Source organism: Fundulus heteroclitus, chromosome 10, assembly GCF_011125445.2.
Source record: "Fundulus heteroclitus isolate FHET01 chromosome 10, MU-UCD_Fhet_4.1, whole genome shotgun sequence".
In the NCBI taxonomy this organism is placed as follows: domain Eukaryota; kingdom Metazoa; phylum Chordata; class Actinopteri; order Cyprinodontiformes; family Fundulidae; genus Fundulus; species Fundulus heteroclitus.
This window is the reverse complement of record NC_046370.1, coordinates 19,509,709-19,528,641: the sequence shown is the minus strand read 5'-3', so window position 1 is coordinate 19,528,641 and position 18,933 is coordinate 19,509,709. Positions and strand designations below refer to the sequence as shown.

Sequence of the window (18,933 nt, the reverse complement as noted above, 5' to 3'; positions counted from 1 at the left end):
AAACAAAAGTATGGTAGCTGTACAGGTTAACATCCTTAAGGTGAATGTGAGAATAATACTGTCAAATTTTGTAACTGGAGGAAGCCACTTGCATATGCTGGATGCATAGTGAGGAATATCCTTTGTGGTTTTAGATTTGGATATTATGATAAATTAAAGAATACCAGATAAATTACCAGTGTACACAGGAAAACTAATGGAAATTCTGATGGCATTAGAATGGGTTGAGGAAGTTAGAGAAAAGGTCGCATTTTTTTCCGACTCAAGTAGCGCACTAACAAATATTCAGGAGATTCTCTCGGGTTCAAAACATTGTATTAGACATAATTCATTCAGTTTTCAGGATTGGAAATAATTGCACAGATATCAAGCTAATGTGGGGTCTTTATTGGCGTTGAGGATAATTAATTGGCAAAAAGTGCAGCAAAAAAGTGTTGTAGATTTCAAAGTGAAAATAAGCAAGGATTAGACTGAGAGTAGGTCAATAGGTAAATTCTGAGATGAAATGGTAAGAGCAGCGGGACAGAATAGATAATTCTAGATAGTATCCAAAAGAAAGTGGGTGAATTTAGGAAATGTACCAGAATAAAGAAGACATATAAACGAGGAGATTTGGTCACACAGGATTAAATAACACACATAAAATAACCAACAACCATGATACAACTTGGAACAATAAAAGCTATTTTCTTGGAGTGTTTACATGTAAGAGAAGTAGGTCAGAAATCTGCATAAGAATAAAAACTGAATAATAAGGGAATTACTTAAAGGATCAGCTGGGGATGTGGTTTGCGATGATAGTTTTAGTCTTCTGAGAACATGTGTTGAAAGGAATATAATTTTGGTGGCTAGCTACTGATAAATACTCCAATCTAGGAGGTGGCGGTAATGCACCTTAAAATTGTTTGCCAACCACCACGAAATCACAAGAAGAAGAGTCTTTACTAGCTTAACCTACACGAATCGTTTTAAAATTGTGCGAAACAAGTGTGTGGTGGGTGTTTCAGACTGTTTAAGTGAAGGTGTCGTTTCTTTTTAGCGGAAAAATAATCTCCGTTTTGGCTGTACATCAGCTGATTAGCCTTTTTTAGCAAAGCGAACGGACTGTTAGCCACAGTGGAGCTAAAGCTGCTAACAGCAGAGACGCGATCAACGCCGAAGCTTTTAAAAGTCCAAAGTTTAGAGCGACAAGACGAGTCCATATCCCGACTTTGTGAGATTATGTGGGACAGACTCCATCCTCTGTGGACACCTCCTCTAACCTTGTTGTCCAGCTGAGGACAGAGAGACTGGGGACAGTTCGAGAGAGGACACAGAGCTGCTGACCAAGGTACCAGACTCTCTGCTCTGCTGCTCTTTACATTTTCTGTTAATACAATTACTCTGATTATATGCTGATTTATATCTGAGTCCTGTTAAACATAGCAAAAAAACAAAAAAAACAAAACAAAAAAAAGCCACCACTAACATTTGAAGGTTGCAAACAGGAATTGTGGAAAGGAGAATCCCAAGTGGAGCAAAGATGTCTGAGATGATGAAGGTTGAAGCAGACAAACCCAGTCTGGTGTCCTCCATACCTGCAGCATCCTCATCAGAACTGGAGCAGAAACAAGACAACAACGATCTCAGTAAGTGACACACATTAGTTCTTGTAGAATCAAGCAAATTACATTCAGCTAAAGGTTGCAAACTGGGCTGTATGTAGAGACATCTATAGATGGTTGACTTTTTATCACCCGAAGCACATTTCCAAGATTCAAGGACTAATGTGTCAGCAGGATCTTGAAGAACGAATCAATGCTTTTATCTTTAGTCAAATTGATTACTGCAACAGTGTCTTCACAGCCTAAAAAGTCAATCAGACTATATTTCAGAGAATAGACGTTAAAACACACCCCAATAGGGATAAGCGTGTTGGGAAAATGGATGGATGGATGGACTTTAAAACACTCCTGTTAGTCTACAAATGACCGAAATCACTCAAATACAGCACAGACTTGCCATCAACCTTCCAGATCACTGAGATCGTCTGGCTCAAGTTTACTCTGCATACCCACAATGAGACATGGAGAAGCAGCACTTAGTTCTTTTCTGTTCGTGTATAGCACTTTGAATTGTCTTGTTACTGAAAAGTTCTATACAAATAAACTTGCCTTGCCTAGATCACACCCCTGCCACTGATTAGCTTCTTCTGCAGGGTTGCCAGATGTTTGACAGCTTTCAACCCAAAAACAACATAACACCAGCCCAACTAAAAAAATAAAAATCCTGCTTAAATCTCAACTTCTCTTGAACCCCTATTAAAAACACATAACTATTACATAATAAAGAACTCGCTATTAGCACACAACTGTACCAAAGCAAAGAAAAAAACATTTGACGTACAGGTTCCCCACAAAATGTGCAACCAGGCAACCAAATAACCTACACAGATCTCTTTTCAAATCATAAAAAGCGTAAAAACGTTCTCACTAGCCTACCAACATGACACTTAAATCTAATTTAATATAAATCTTCTTTCTCTCACACACGGGTTACAGATCAATCTAATTTCTTTTTCACACAGCCATGAAGCATTTTTAAGTTGATCAGTTGAGCGCTCAGTCCTGTTTAGAGCGTAACTCCTGTTGCCTAGCAACTGAGACGATGTGAAGCCAAACAAATAGAGGCCGAAAGTTAATCCCGCTGTTTACTGTGGGAGTAGCTGCACGCGGTTTTTATTTTCCTTTTTACATATTCATGATGGCTAGGCCTGTCACGATAACAAACTTTGCTGGACGATGTTTTGAATTATCGCTATAAATTATGATACTGTCATATGGAGACCTTTTCCAAATAATATGATGACGCCATAACGACGCAAGTATATCCTCTTTGAGAAAATGGATGTTAGTGTTGCGGTGATGGCTGCCGGTTTTAGCTGTAGGCCGCTGAAATAAGTTCTGCTCAGAGCCCTTCACAACCACAGAGCGGCTCTAAATGTCTGAATGTCGGTGAAAGAGGAACAATGAGGTTTTTCAGCCTTGCAGATAAAATCTGGTTCCTGAACCTACCAGACAGAGACCAGCTGAGCTGCTTCTGTGCCAACTAACTAAAACATCATCTCAGACTTCGCCTGTTCTCTGCTTTATTTTTCAGCCTTGCCCGAATTCATAGATTTTGAATCAACTGTTAGGTTATGGTTTCTCTTACAGTGCATAAAAATTGATTTGTGATTTTTTTTTTATATTTTTTTTTTTATTTTTTTTTATTTTTTTGAAGAAGAAGACACTGGTTAATTCTGAATATGATTAGAAAGGTGAAATAATTATGGAAAGTTGGGAAACTGAAGAAAGACAACACATCTATCTTGGCTCTTTTAAGAATTAATTTTTGTTGTTTAGCATTTTCTTTTCCCAGTTTGGGATAACTTGTAATGTAAAATCAACTTGTTTATCAATTGCAAGTATTATTATTTGGGTGCAGATTTATTTCCATCGCTACAATTTAATTCAGATTGATGTTTGTATGCGCTCAGTTTAACACAACAGCAACTTTCTGGTTCAAAGATTCCCAGGGTCTTAGTTTAGCCTTTCTTTGTCTAACCCACATTTGGTCGACACAGCAGTGTGGAGAACCTGCAAACTTTCAGTTGTATTCAAGGTAAAAAAAAAACTTCAGAGATACTCAGATTCACTCATTCAGAGTTGCTTTGATCGTAGAGGGAGACCTGAACTTCTAAAGTTATCATTGCAACAGAAATCTTTATACATATATATTCTGCATTATAAGATAAGACAAGATGAGAGAGCAATAATCTTGACAAATGATATGAAAAATGAAAATGATACAGAAAGACAGAGATGACAAAAAGAACAAAAATAAAAGAAAAAGTAAGATAAATAAGTAAGACACATAGACAATTAAATCCCTTCTAAAGAAAGTGGTTTACACATCCCCAAACACAATGATATGTCATATTGGTCAAAGAGTGTAAGTGTAATAAGGGCATAACTGGGCTCCACCGTACATTAAAGAATGTTTTTTGAAGCCTTAAAGAGTATTTAATCTTCTCCATCGAGTAAATATCCCAAACTTTTTGGATCCGTACATTACATGTAGGAGGTCTCTGGTTTCAGCCAGCTAATGATTATAGACTTCAATGCTGCTGTAAGTAATATATTTAAAAGATATCTGTCAGCTTTCCTGACTTCAGCGGGCTCCCCTCTCAGTAATAAGATGTCTGCTTTCATTTGTGTGGCTAAAATGCTTAAAGCCACTGGAGTGTTTTTAAACTTGAATCTTATGGTTGACGCGCATTTGCCGGGGTGAGACAAACAGGAAATGTCCAGATGCCGTTCTTGCAGTTAAAAGCTGATTAATTCCCATTTGCTTATAAAACAAAAGATTATGCAAACGGCCAGCTGTGGGTTGACAGCGTTCCCCGGCCAAGCGTCAAAACCGATTTGCCTTTTCCCGTGAAACACACACCCACACGCACTTAATTTCCTTTCTTATATAGACTTTATACATATTGGCTTATACACTGATGTTTGGGGCCTCAATCATATCCGTTGTCTCAGGCTCCTAGCAGGCCATGTATCATTAGCATCACCTCCTTTTGCAGTTTTTCGGCCATTCAGGATGATTTTGTACGAGTTGTCCAGTTGTTTGTGTCCTTATGGTATTCATACTCTTCCGTTTTTTTGCCTGATATTAATCTGGTTAATGCAGTTTAGCTAGGTAATTGTTACGGATTTTGCAAGAGCTCGGGAAAAATACATCTCACGCCAAATTTTGCTCATCAGCGCCCCTTTGTTTCATTATTTTTTTTTAAATTTGTGGGATTATAAAAGATCCTGATTGATTATGATATCCATGTGTGTCCCACAGATAAAAAACGTCTGTTGGTGGTTAAAGAAGAGGTTCCTTGTCTTTGGAGCTCTACTTTGGACCAGCAGAACCCAGAACTCCTCCAGATCAAGAAGGAAGAGGAAGAACTGTGGATCCTTCAGGAAGGAGAGCAATCTGCTGTGAAGATTAAGCATGAGGCCAATCAACAGTTATCAAAACTTCATCAAATCCAAACCAAAGACCACATGGAGACAGAAGCTCAAACCTGCAGCTCAGTTAAAACAGAACAAGGTCGAAAGCCTTATGGAGGACCTGAACTAGACAGGAACCTGGATCCAAATAATCAAATACAGCCAAATACTGATAGAAATTCATCAGACTCTTCTGAGACTGAAGTCAGCATGGATGGTGATGATAATGATTACAACCTTTCAGGTTCTGGATCTGAAACTAAAGATAATGTAACCAGGACTCTTCAGTCAGGGGTAAACAGCAGTGTGGGAGATAAAACTCTCCAGAAACCCTTTAGCTGCCCAGAGTGTTGTAAACAATTTACGTATCGGCAGTCATTCCTGAAACATCTGAAGTGTCATTCAGGAGAAAACACTGATCTGAAACAATCAGAATACCAAGCTAAGAAGAGAACTTTTATTTGTAAAGACTGTGGTAAAGCTTTTAAGGTTCTTTGTCATCTTAAATCACATGGAACCATCCATACCAAAGAGAAACCATTCGCTTGTTGTGATTGTGGTAAAAAATTCAGGCAAGCACACGTTCTTAAACATCACATGAGAATCCACACTGGAGAAAAACCATTTACTTGTGATGTATGCGGTAAAACATTTAGCCTCAAGAACAATCTAAAAGGTCACATGACTTACCACATAGGAGAGAAACCATTTCAGTGTGAGGAATGTGGTAAAAAATTTACCCTCAAAGGAACTCTGAAGAACCACATGGCGATTCACAAAGGAGAAAAACCTTTTACCTGCAGTAGATGTGACAAATGTTTTCGACTTCGTGGTGATCTTCACACTCACATGTTAACCCACATAGGCTTGAAACCGTTTGGTTGCAGTTATTGTGGAGCCAGCTTTACTCAGCAGGGAGCTCAGATGAGACACATTAGACGCCACACAAGTGAAAAACTGTTTGCGTGTGATAAGTGTGATAAAAGGTTTTATTACAACTCGGAGCTAATGCATCACATGTCAACTCACTTAAGAGAGCGGAAGGTAGCCATTGGAAAAAGAAAGTGGGTCTGTAAGGAATGTGGAAAAAAATATATGCGAAAGGTGCATCTAATAGCACACATGTGTACCCATTCAGGAGAAAAACCTTTTACCTGCAGTGTTTGTAGTGCACGTTTTACACGCAAGGATAGCCTCAAAATACATACAAAAGTTCACAGCCAATAGAAACTTCTCAGTTTAACATTTATTTAAAATACTTTTTAAAGGAGTCATCGCCTGGAAATCGGACTTTCATGTTAAATCTCGTGTGTTGGTGTTGAGCCTCCGTTTAAACCTTCCAGAAAATCAGGAGTCTGAACGTGACATGGTGTTTTTCTGTGTGGGCTCTTTGTACAAACCAGAAAAACCCACAAGCGCGTGCTCTCTACCAAGCGAGATTTTGGTGCTCCTCCTTGGTTTACATCACTCACCGAAGGACGGTAAGCCACTCCTGCCTCTCATCAACCAAATCTCCCCTGAAAGTCTTTGTATGCGCGTCACATTTTGCCCCAGAGTGTTTCGTTAACCTGGGACAATACCAGGTGGAGATGGCATCTAGGGTTGGGCGATATGAAGAAAATCCAATATCACGATATCTTTGGGCTATATCGCGATACACGATATATATCACAATATGTTCAAATAACCTTGAATAACAAATGTTTTTAGCCAAATAGTGCCTAAAGTTGCATTGGCATATCTCATATTAACGTGTTAAATTTTTTTTGTTTGAAAAATTTATTGCAAAATAAAAAATTATTTAAAATGTTATATATTAGCCATTTTATTAACCACAGCTGCACATAGAAGCTTTTCACAAATTACAATATTGTCACATTAGAGCTATTTCATGGTCAACACTGGACCTTAAAAAACAGAACATCCCAGCAGCCAAAAGGAACACCAAGGAAAAATTTGACACAAAATAAACCTAAAATAAAAGGTGCTCTTTTGTGCTTAAGACATATAAATCTGTACAATAAAAATGTGACAATCCGAAAAACAAAAGCTTGTATTGTGACTATAAAATCAACTGACCAGTCGCAGCTACATATTCAGAGCATCTCAAAAATATTTCCGTTGCTCTTTAGGTGCTGGGATATTTTGAACAAACGTTTTTTTTGTCATATGGGATTTAGCAAAAGAAGACGCCAGTTTCAACAGTTTTACGACTGGTGTCGACATGCGGAGTTTACAAGAGTTGCACTGGATGACTTTTTAGGTGGAACAAATGTGTGTGTGCGAGAGAGAGAGAGAGGGACACAGACATACTGTAAACAAATCATGGCACATGAACACGCGCACACACAAGTCAAATTCTCGCATGTACCCTCGCAAGGAATAAAAAGGGGTATGAAAAAGGGTCAGAATGAATTGTATTTAAAACATTTTTTCTCCTGAATATGACTAAACATGAATTTAAAGACATTTTCAGATGGATAGCATGTGTAAAATACCAGATTATGACTCCTTTAAGACTGATCACAACTGTTTTTTGTTTATAAGATACCACTGGACTGCTATTTGTTTTACTGAGTTGTCATGTTTCGTTCATTCGTACAAATATACAGCACGAGGGGTTTGCATGAGCTTTTTTGTTGAGTTAATTTAGTTCTTCTGAATCAGCTTCTGCTAATGCACTTTAGTTAATCAAACTAACCAGGACACTAAGGTTTTATGGAAGAAAGAATCAGAATGGAAATTGTGCGATTATGTCTTTGTCAATAATGTATAAAAGGCCTGATCCATTCCTCAAGTCTCTCCATTTTTCTTCCAAGCACCCAGACCTCATTATGTTTCAGGTGGTCTTGATCAGTAGTTCTGAAGATCTTTATAAAAGTCTTTATGAATTTTTATCTGGGCATTGTTTGCTTTTTCTCTGTCATTTTCAGTCCAGTCCTGATGAAGAACATCTTCGTGACTGGATGTTGCAGAGCTGACTGATGTTGGAAGATAGTGACAGGGACAAATTTCAAAATTAATAAATATGCCAAACTAAAAGGTGTCTGTGCTGATGCCTGATCAAAAGAAATAACTAAGAAAGACCGGGGCTTCTGTCTGTAACACCTCATTGGAACCACTCTGACAGAAATCCACCTGGCTGAAGTGGGAGCTGATTGGTTCATGATGAAATCCCACTTTGCACTAAACGCAGAACATTTAGAGGCTGGAAAGGTGATTTACTTTTGTCAGGAAAACACTATCAGGATCAGAATGAAAAGCTGAAAATTCAGATATTTGGATTTTGGACAGATATGTGTGAGCATGTGATGGAGGCATGAAGTAATATTGCATTCGTTTTGCTGTCGGAACTCTGAAATATCGGCTTTCTGTTGGAAAGAATCGACTGTAACGGCTGCTAAAGTCAGAGACGTTTTTTAAGGCCTATTGTCAGATTCAATATAGCAGCTCCTCACATTAACAAAAGTCAATTGTAATAAAAGCATATCTATTTTACAAGACACAGTTGCAAGACTGCATCTAAAACCAATGTTGCATGTATCAGCTGCAACTCTGAACCAAACAAATTAAAGTGGTGTTTGTCTGTGGAAAGTGCAGCTTTAAAGGACGCTTAGAAGAAGTAGGTTACTACAAAACAACAGCTTTTCTGGCAATAATATTAGAATTCTAAGTTTTGTTTTTTGCTTTATTTTGGAACCCTGACTTCTCTGACTGTGTTAAATGAAACCCATTCCCAGCTCCCATTTTTTATTTCGGAGGCAAATTGAATGCAACATAAACATAAGCATTGGGCTCATAATTAAAATCCCATTTGATCAATCAGCTCAATCTGTACGATCAGATTGAGCTGAATATTTGAGCGCAACAGATGAACCATAAACAGATTTTTCTTCTTAAAATTTATGCTCTAATACTTCATTCACAACTTTTGGACCTTTTCACCTTATTCATTAGTTCAGCTATTTGAGGTCAATATTTAAGTTTTATTTTATCTTTTGCTTGCATGTTTAACAGTTTCTCTGTTCAGGAGCATCTCGGCTCCAGTCAGACTGTGCAAATCTATGTTAACTAGGTTAGTCTTCGCTGACTATCTCTGCTGACAAACAGCAATCTCAGATTCTGGATTTAACCAAAATATCTGCATATGAAATAACCAGTTCCTATTTTTATTTGAAATTCTGGTACCACAAAAGCTATTCCTATTTTTTCATCAGTTTTTGATGCATTTATATAAATCTGAACATACTGATAAGTGTTTATATATTCTGCTATTATATGTGAATCCAGATTTTATTTCTTATCCTTTTCCAATAATCTTATGTCCGTGTCATCCATCCATCCATCCATCCATCCATCCATCCATCCATCCATCCATCCATCCATCCATCCATCCAGGATGCATCCTGGACAGGTTGCCAGTCTAACACAGGGCAACGCAGAGACAAACGGGACAAACACCTAAGGAGAATTTAGAGAGGCCAATTAACCTAACAATCATGTTTTATAATAAATGCCCACGGCTGGGTTAAATGCAGACGGCAAATTTCATTGGAATGTACAATTGCAATGACAAATAAAGATTTCTTTCTTTCTTTCTTACTCTGGATTTTACCAGTAGATAACAGAGTGTGTGCTGGAATGGTTGTTTGTTCTGTTTGTCTCTGTGTTGCCCTGTGATGGATGGTGACCTGTCCAGGGTGCAACCCGCCTCTAGCCCATTGAATGCTGGAGATAGACACCAGCACCCCTCGTGACCCCATGAGGGATAGACGTGTTAGAAAATTGATGGATGGATGTTGTAGCAGATCTAATCTTTACCTGGTGAGGTATTTTTTTTGTTTTCCTGAGAGAAAATTTTATCTCTGCTACCCTACCTCTCCTTCCCTCATCATTAATAGCACTTGACCTATGATTTTTGCAAAATATCTTTGCTAGTATTTCAGCTTTTCCTTCATCTTCTGTTATAGTTGTGTTATGTATTTGGATATACATATACTTTTTAAACACAGTTCATCATTTAAATTGTTTTCCAAACTTTTTCAGCTTTTATTTCTTTCCCTGCTGTATTACAGAAGTTTCACCAATATTCTCTATTTACATTCTTATTAAACTTTCATCATCTGTGTTTGCTTTCTTTTATACTCAGTTAGATTTTAAATATCTGGATTACTTTTAAGTCATTAAATGCTTTATTTCTTAATTACTTCACTACATTCATTTGTCCACCATGGTACCATTTTCTTATCGTTCTGTCTTCCTCCTTTCTTCACTGATTATTTTGCAGCTTTGAAAGTTGTCTCACAGATACATACATTTATAGCATTTATGTCTACTGTCATATCTATTTCTTCAAAAATTTTGACTCAGGTATCTAAACTTGATCTCATCTGGTTTATTAAAGTTCCATTTCTTATTGACCTTTATATTGCTACTAAATAATGTCAATCAATCTTGTTATGATTTTAATGGGACAATGATCAACACCAACTGCTTTATTGTTGTTAATGTCCAACTTACAGATAATAGCCAATGCGTTTGATGCAGATGTTAAATCAACTACTTACTCTGTTTCTGTTCTTACTTTAAATCTCATTCCCTTCCCATCATTTGGAAATACACTTTTTTATTTCTATCAACTCTTCAATAAGTTTCCCCCTTTCATCATTATAATTTTCCCATAACAAACTATTAGCATTAAAATCCCTACGCCATATTACTTTTCCTTCCAGATACCCCAACATCTCTTCCATCAACTCAAGTGATAATTATTTACACGGATGACAAAAAAGTATTATCTCACATTTTTCTTCTTTTCCACAAATTTCAACTACTATATACTCCAGTTCTATACCTTTTTCCAATATCTGATGTTGTATTCCATTCTTTATAAATATCCCACATACCCCTCCATTTCTTTCTTTATCTATCCCTTCTTACACTATTGTAACCTTGACCACTGGAGATGGTCACAAGCCTGCAAGGAAAAGCAGGTATAGACGATGGATGAGAACGTTGCCTGTAGTTTTAAATGTACCCTCTCTCTACCAGAGCTGTTTTCAGAAGCAGCTGTGCTTTGTATCTTTCCATCAATTGGGTGACGTTTAATTGTTTATGAATTGGCCAGTGTCTTGGGGTCTTTTCTGTGAATTGGTGGTATATAAGAAAACAGTTTTGTTTATATTATTATTGTTTTTATGAGGTATTAAAGACAATAGTTGGTATTTATTGTGACACAAAACATGTATGTTAATATTTTCCTCCCCATTCCTTTATTGTGAAAATCAAATGGTTGAAAGAGGAAATTGTTTTCCAAGTCAGAACTTTACTAGTCATTGATTGGTCCGTGAACAGGAAGTTACGGAACGTAACCATGTTAGCTTGTCTGGATAGGACCCGACTGAAAAAAGCGTCTTATTGTTTGTAGTAAATGTCTCAGACTCTTCTCAGCATTCTCCGTGGAGGCACTTCTTCGCTTTATTTATTTATTCGCTGTGATTATTTTAGCTTAAGTTTCCCGTATGTCATGTAATTAGCCTTCATTAGCAAAGTAAATGGACTGTTAGCTTCCGTGAAGCTAAAGCTGCTAATAGCAGAGAGTAAATCAGAGTTACTGACGTGTAAGCTTTAAAAGTTCATGGTTTAGAGCTACGAAACGAGTCCAGACTCCATGTTGATCAGACTGTGTGGACACCTCCTCTAACCTCGTTGTCCAGCTGAGGACCGAGAGACTGGGGACAGTTCCAGAGAGGACACAGAGCTGCTGACCAAGGTATCAGACTCTCTGCTCTGCAGCATCACTTCAGCTCTGCTACTGTTTACATTTCCTGTTAAAACATTTTATCTGATCAGATGCTGATTTGTGTCTGAGTGGTATTTGAAGAATCGTGGGTGAAACCTGGATGAACAAGAACATGTGAGGGGTTCAGACCAGTACTGTGAAAAGGAGAATCCCAGGTGGATCTAGGATGTCTGAGATGATGAAGGTTGAAGCAGAGGAGCCTGGAGGACTCAGTCTGGAGCCACTTATACCTGCAGGATCAACATCAGAGCTGGAGCAGAAACAAGACGACAAAGATCTCAGTAAGTGACACATTTGGGTTGTCTGGATTGGATCTAATTAACTCTGGGCTGGAAGTTATAAAAAGGAGTTTTTGGGTTTATTTAGTTATGATAGTTGACTTAGTATGAGAGTGGGCATACAAGACGAGCACCTCTCATGTATATCTTGTAATTTTCTGCTTCAGTTTAGAGATGCATTATTTTTCGGATGTGGCACTAAGCTTTTCCAGTGTTAGCCGTCTTCCAGATTTCTTCTGTTTTAGCTTTTGTTCTCTCACCTACGTGTTGATCTACATGTAGATCATCCAAAAATGTCATATCAGACAAATATAACTTGAGTTAATGCAAAGGGGAGGTTTTCCAAATTATTTATTATGAATTATTTTGATTTTCAAATTATTTATTTGGCAAAAACAAGTTCTCCAAACCAACCTGTCCCTATGTGGAAAAACTAAGTAACTAAGTATCCCCATTGTTTAATCACGAAATTTACTTTGATTAACCACGTTGTTTGGAAAACTGAGTTCAGTTTCAATAGCCACACCCAGGCCTGATTACTGCCAGATCCTAACAATCAAAAAATCTTTTGATTACAAACTGTCTGCCAACCTGAAGCACAATGCATCATGCCTCAACCTGGAAAAATTAATCAACAGATAAGACTCAAAATCGGCAACTTCTGTTAGTCTGGGAAGGGATTTATAAAAAGCAGTTTCTCAGACTTTAGGACTCCAGTGACCCACAAAAAGAGCCGTTTTCCTCATATGAAGAAAACATGGAACAGCAATTAACCTTCCCAGTAGATCCCGCCCAACTATGATTACTTCAAGACAACATCGATTAATCGATAACTCATCTAGGAGGTCACAAAAGAACCCAGAGCAACATCCAAAGTCCTGCAGGCCCCTCTCCCCTCAGTTAAGGTCAGTGTTCACAATTCAACAATAAGAAAGAGAGACTGGGCAAATATGGCAGCCGTAAGAGAGTTCCCAGGCTAAATCCAAAGCTGGCCCAAAACAACACAAAGGCCCATCTACCTTATGATGATAAAAGGTTTTCATGATCTCCAAGAACTTAGGGAAAATATTCTTTGGCTTGATTAGACAAAAGTGGAACTTTTTTTGAAGGAGTGTTTCATTGCATTTGGTGCAAAACAAACATTATAGAGCTGTCAAAGATGATCTCAATTGATTGATGCCATTTGTCTCCTAGCATGGCCCAAAAAGTTATTAGGTCTAGACTAGAGGTTAGTTACTTTTTGACTTGGAGCCAGATTGGTCTGATAGCTTTTTTTACTAAAAAAAAAAAGAAAAGAAATAAATTAACATCTGTAAACTGCTTTTTGTACTAACTCAGGTTTTCTTCGTCTCAAATTAAAATTAGTTTAAAGATCCCAAACATGTCTGTGTGACAAAAAAAAGCAAAAACTGAATAAATCTGTAAGAGAGCAAACACTTTTTCACAACTCTGTACATGTAGCCCATCAGAAAAACGTTTCTCAAGATGTTTTTTATGGCAGAATTTGGACAAGAGTTTGTTTTCTTTTTGCTCTGCAGGTTTTTTCCCTCTTTCATGTTAAATCCCAAGCACTGACCTTAGCTGAATCAGTTTAGGCCTGAAGTGCTTTGTATGTTTTTCTAGCTGCTTTTATGGCCTCACGTATGAGTCACCAATGTGCTCTTGAAACAATTATGGTGGCCCAGCCACTCCTGCTACATGTTTTCTCCATTTGTGGGTAATGGCTCTCAGTGTGATTCACTGGAGTCCCAAAAGCCTTAAAAAAAGGCTCTTTAACACTTCACAGACTAAAACATATGCGACTTTGTTTCTCGTGTATTTCACGGTTTATTTTTTGGATATGATGTGTTGCTTTTTAAAATATTGTAGCCAACATCAAGTTGACAGTTTCTTTTTTTTTTTTTATCTTATGGGTCTGGCAGTACTCAGGCTTGGGTGTGGTCAGTGAAACTGAACTCGCCTTTCCAAACATCATGGTTCTCACAGTTAATTCATGATTCATTAATTGTAGGTAGGCTGGTTTACCTGGATATCGCTGTTTCCTTAAAAGATAATAGAATTGTGACATTTGACATGTTTTTATATTTACTAAGTGGATTCTTGTTTGATATTAAAATGTTTGATCTGAAACAGAAGAAATCTTTAAATTTTGTTTACTATACCCTGCACCATCGGGCACATGTGCAAGCAGATTTTGGAAAGGTTCCAGTTTGGTTCCATCAGACCAAAGCCCTGATTTAAAAAAAAAAAAGCACATTGAATAACTGTGTTTTGTGCAAAAATATTTATTTTCCAGACTTTGTTCTTTATCTTAAAGATAAAAAGCAAAATAAAGGACCGTTTACATTAATTTATATTTAGATGACAGCCACAACAAAACTTAGAAGCAGAGTACAAAGATCAATACAACCTCATTTCAAAATCATCAAAGCCATTATACAGCTTTTGGCCCCTAGACCCTCAGGGTTTTACTTGAAACCCGAATAATTAAAGATTAATTTGTCGACTCACATCAGTTACATGCGGTTGCGGGTCCGGTTGCCGAGGCCGTGCAGCACTGCAAAATATTCTGCAAGAATGAAGTTTGACCGGACGCTGCAGCTGTCCCCGTATCAAGCTCTTGAATTTCATGAGCCAAACAGGAAACTCGATGCGGCTGACCCAGGTTCGATTCCGGCCTGAGGTCCTTTACCGCATGTCTTCCCCTCTCTCTCAAAGCCCCCTTTCCTGTCTGCCTATTTTGAAAAAATGAGCCCGTAGTGCTACAAAAAAGGGTCAAAATTATATAGACCTTATGATTGAAATAAAATATTCTCAGATTTGAATCTGAGACTCAAGCAGAGGACTGACATACCATTAACTTAACTTTCTGACACAAACCTTCAGCAAATGTTTGCAAGCAGTTGATGTCAGCATGTTCTTCTTTGTTCCCAGTCCAGACGGTGGTGATCAAAGAAGAGTTTGTCCATGACTGGAGCTCCAACTCCGACCAGCAGGACATCGAGCCCGTTGACATCAAGGAGGAAGAGGAGGAACTGTGGATCAGCCAGGAGGAAGAGCAGCTTATTGTGAAGAGAGAAGATGAAGAGAAACCTCAGTTGTTTGAACTTCCTCAAATCATAACTCAAGAGGACAGAGAAGCAGAAACTCCAACCAGCAGCTCTGCTCAACAGTGGGAAACAGAACCTGATGGAGAGGACTTTGGAGGACCAGAAGCAGACTGGAACCCAGACCCATTTTGTTCTTTTCAACAAAGTGACATGACTGTTCACAAAAGAGGTAAAGTGTCTAAACTGTGTTCTGGCCTCATGGCTCAGATTGAAGTCCATGCGGGAGAGAAGCCATTTGGTTGCGTTTTTTGTGGCAAAAGATTCAAACATAAAACATCGGTTAAACTACACATGATGACTCACACTGGAATAAGAGAACATAGCTGTGATCTTTGTGGTAAAGGATTTAAAGAAAAACGATTTCTTCAGACGCACATGAGACTGCACACTGGAGAGAAGCCATTTGCCTGTAACGTTTGTGATCGAAGGTTTCATGCAAAGAAATTTCTGAGAACTCACCTGGTGGTGCATTCAGAGGAAAAGCCTTTTTCCTGCGATGTTTGTGGGACAAGATTTAAGATAAAGGAATGTCTTAAAAAGCACATGAGAATCCACACAACGGATAGACCATTTGTTTGTGAGGTCTGCGATAAACGATTTTCACTACAAGAGACGCTAAAGAGTCACATGCGTGTTCACACGGGGGAGAAACCGTTTATTTGTAGCGTTTGCAGCAAGGGCTTTTCGCGAAAAGAGAGCCTGAAGGGTCACATGCGTGTTCATACAGGAGAGAAACCGTTTATTTGTAATGTTTGTAATAAAGGATTTTCACGACAAGTCTATCTGAGAAAGCACACGATGGTCCACACAGCGCCATTTAGCTGCAGTGATTGCAGTAAACTTTTTGTGGATGAAATCCAGTTAAAGCGACACGTGAGATTCCACACAGAGGAGAGGCCGTTTGGTTGTGATATATGTAAAAGCAGATTTAATCAAAAGCGTCATCTTGAGAATCACATGAAAGGCCATTCAGGAGAGAAACCGTTTGTTTGCAGCGTTTGCAGCAAAGCGTTTTCGCAACAAGTCTCTCTGAATAGACACATGCGGGTTCACACAAAAGAGAAACCGTTTGTTTGTAATGTTTGCAGTAAAGCATTCTCACAACAAGGAAATCTGAAGAGACATATGAGTGTTCATGAGGGCTGTGACCCATGATTTTTTTTTTATTTATTTATGGTTGACTAATTTGTGAATATTTTTTCAATAAGGTTATGGCACCTTCTCTTCTCTTTACCACTACATATTTGACAACTCCCTCCACCCTGCAAACAAGTGAATTTTTCCCTGTTTTCTGTATATGATTATATAAATTTACGCAATTAATTAAAAGGACATTTGTTTTCTCTGTGATCTGCTAAATTTCAAGATCCAAATTACAAAAGATAAATCAAACCTCAATTAGATTTTTCTTCTTCAGTCACATTTAAAAAGGTACAATACTGACTAAGAACCTCACTTAAAGTAATTCTGAACTATTCCTTTAAAGAGGACATACCATGCAAAATCAACCTTTGGTTGCCCAGTGGGCTCTATGCACCAGCCCCACTTGGATATAGGGCTGGTCAATATGGGTTAAAAAAAATCTACAATTTTTGTCTCCCATTTATTTCATAAAAACAAATTACAGATGTTTTGTAAACTTGCTTTTATTTCAATCATGTCGTTTGGGAGTTGACCTGAATTCAAAGTGCAACTAAATACAAGCTGTGAAACAGGCTTATAAATCTTTATGAATTGCAAATTCGAATTGATTGAAAAAAATTTATTGCCAAGGCCTACATGAATATATGCTGTTGTGTACTTTAGAGTCTCTAAGAGTGCCAAACATTGAATGCAGTCTGTCTATGTGCTGCATAGAAACCTTTAAATCCTGTTTGGGTCATAGCTTGGGTCAACCTGTTCAGTTTTTTGCAATTCTCTGTTACGTTTTTTTTTTTTAACAATTATGTCACAGTATTTGCTGCAGAGCTGTTAAACAAGGTCATGGACTTCCAGCTAACCGATTTGGTTAATACACCATTTTTATTTTTACCGCTGCAACTTTGTAATCCAAACTGAAGGATAGCAAAACTACAAGTGGATTGGTGAAAATGATCAGTTGTTGGGTGTTTTAACCCACACAATTCATTACACCGTTCCCCCAGCATACTACAAAAATGGCCGATCGGGGTGGAGTGGAATGCTCTGCAACCTGGAGGGGGGCGGAGTGTGAAGTGCCTCCATTAAGATTTAGAGAGACGGCACAAAAACGAGTTGCTCTCAAAGTCGCATCTCAGAACAGGAATAAAAGAGGGGCCGTGGGGCAACAATAACGAGGAATTCAGATCAAAGCATTGCAGTTACACTTTATATAGACCACAACTGAATGATTTCAGCGTGAAAAGAAAGGCATTAAAAAATATAATATGGCCCTTTTTAAGGCATGTGTGTTGAAGCAGGACGAAATCATGTAGAGCAGTGTGTCCCAATGCTTTTGATTCTAAAACTTTGGTTTATTTAGTTTTGCTTTGGGGTGAATTGGTTCTTTACAAATAAACTGAAGTAAAATTTAATAAAATTCTCCAGCTAACTTTTAACCATTGATTTAATATGTGTTAATGGAGGCTCTACCACGCTAATGACCATTCCACACCAGTGGGCCTTAAATTGGATTCAGGCTTTATGTGACAGGGTTGAAGGAACCTCTATACAGCTGTAAATACTAAATGAATGTAGCCTATTCAAAAGTTATACCTTTTTATTATTTTGGATAGTGGTAGTATTTTTTTTCCAGTTGTCAAGATTCTGAGAACAATTTTGTGTGGTGAAAGTAATAATGCATATATACGGTTGAATGTTTTACTTGTATAAAAAAAGTGGGACTGTATATCGACTGGTTGGGTCAATTTTAGTAAATTGAACACACTCTTATGTCCTTTTTAAACTATATATATATATATATATATATATATATATATATATATATATATATATATATATATATATAATTAAAATGCCTTGGTTGTAACTCTAAAGTGTGCCTGAGTCATTTAAGTACTGTCGTTTATAGCGTCTTCATCTCAGGCTAACCGGCCACCAAACGGGTCAGCCTCAGAGGTTTTGATTTATAATAATTTTCATTCTTTTGTTTTTTTTAGTTAAAGTTACTACTTCTTATGGTGCTGCAGCTAAAGTCATCAAACTCCTAAGATTAGTGTTTCTCTGTGAAAAGTAAGTTTGATGCTCTTGTTTTTTATTTTATTTTTCTGTTTAGTGTTATGTGGCTTTTTGCAGAAATGTTGAACACTACCCATGTTAAGGAATGAAAAAATGTGTAGGTATGTGTGAGGTTTTTTGTTTGTTTGTTTTCTTTTTGTTGTGGTTGCTTTTGTGACCTGTGTTGTGCTACTCAAGTCAAGCAGTCAAATTGTGTTTAAAACCTATGCCATAAATATGTGAGAGCTGTGTGTTTTGAATGGATTGCATTCTATTTCAAGTCTGATTTATTTATAAAGCAGCATATTTACATAAATGTAACCAACTTGCTGTACAAAAGACAAGTGTACGATACAAAATCAAGCAATAAACCAAATCACTCATAAAATAGACATCAAATTTGAGTGTGTATGTATAAGTGTGACCTATTTTTAAGTAAAATTACTTTGTTTATATCTATAAATTGGCGCTATATAAATGTTAATATGTTTGGAACAATACAAGTTGAATGTAATAACGCGTTT

At 37.5% G+C, this 18,933-nt stretch overlaps 2 protein-coding genes across 12 annotated transcripts in view; both read left to right on the top strand.

Moving 5' to 3' along the window:
• LOC105939486 (zinc finger protein OZF) overlaps positions 1-6,702 on the top strand; it is a 38,492-nt gene extending 31,790 nt beyond the window's left edge. For 6 of the 8 annotated variants that reach the window (XM_021308159.2, XM_036142223.1, XM_036142219.1 and 3 more), the window contains one exon: positions 5,243-6,702. In XM_021308159.2, coding sequence (XP_021163834.2) covers positions 5,243-6,251 — 1,009 coding nt within the window. In that variant the 3' untranslated portion in view covers positions 6,252-6,702. Of the gene's footprint in view, positions 1-884; positions 1,331-1,487; positions 1,629-4,872 lie in introns of those variants that run through there. The other 2 variants (XM_021308163.2, XM_036142224.1) reach the window with 2 other exon arrangements.
• Positions 6,703-9,821: 3,119 nt separating this feature from the next.
• Positions 9,822-18,933, top strand: part of LOC105939480 (gastrula zinc finger protein XlCGF57.1) — a 29,208-nt gene continuing 20,096 nt past the window's right edge. The window contains exons 1-3 of one of the 4 annotated variants that reach the window (XM_036142218.1): positions 11,364-11,796; positions 11,908-12,107; positions 15,039-18,061. In XM_036142218.1, coding sequence (XP_035998111.1) covers positions 11,993-12,107; positions 15,039-16,369 — 1,446 coding nt within the window. In that variant the 5' untranslated portion in view covers positions 11,364-11,796; positions 11,908-11,992 and the 3' untranslated portion in view covers positions 16,370-18,061. Of the gene's footprint in view, positions 11,797-11,876; positions 12,108-15,038; positions 18,062-18,933 lie in introns of those variants that run through there. The other 3 variants (XM_036142217.1, XM_036142216.1, XM_036142214.1) reach the window with 3 other exon arrangements.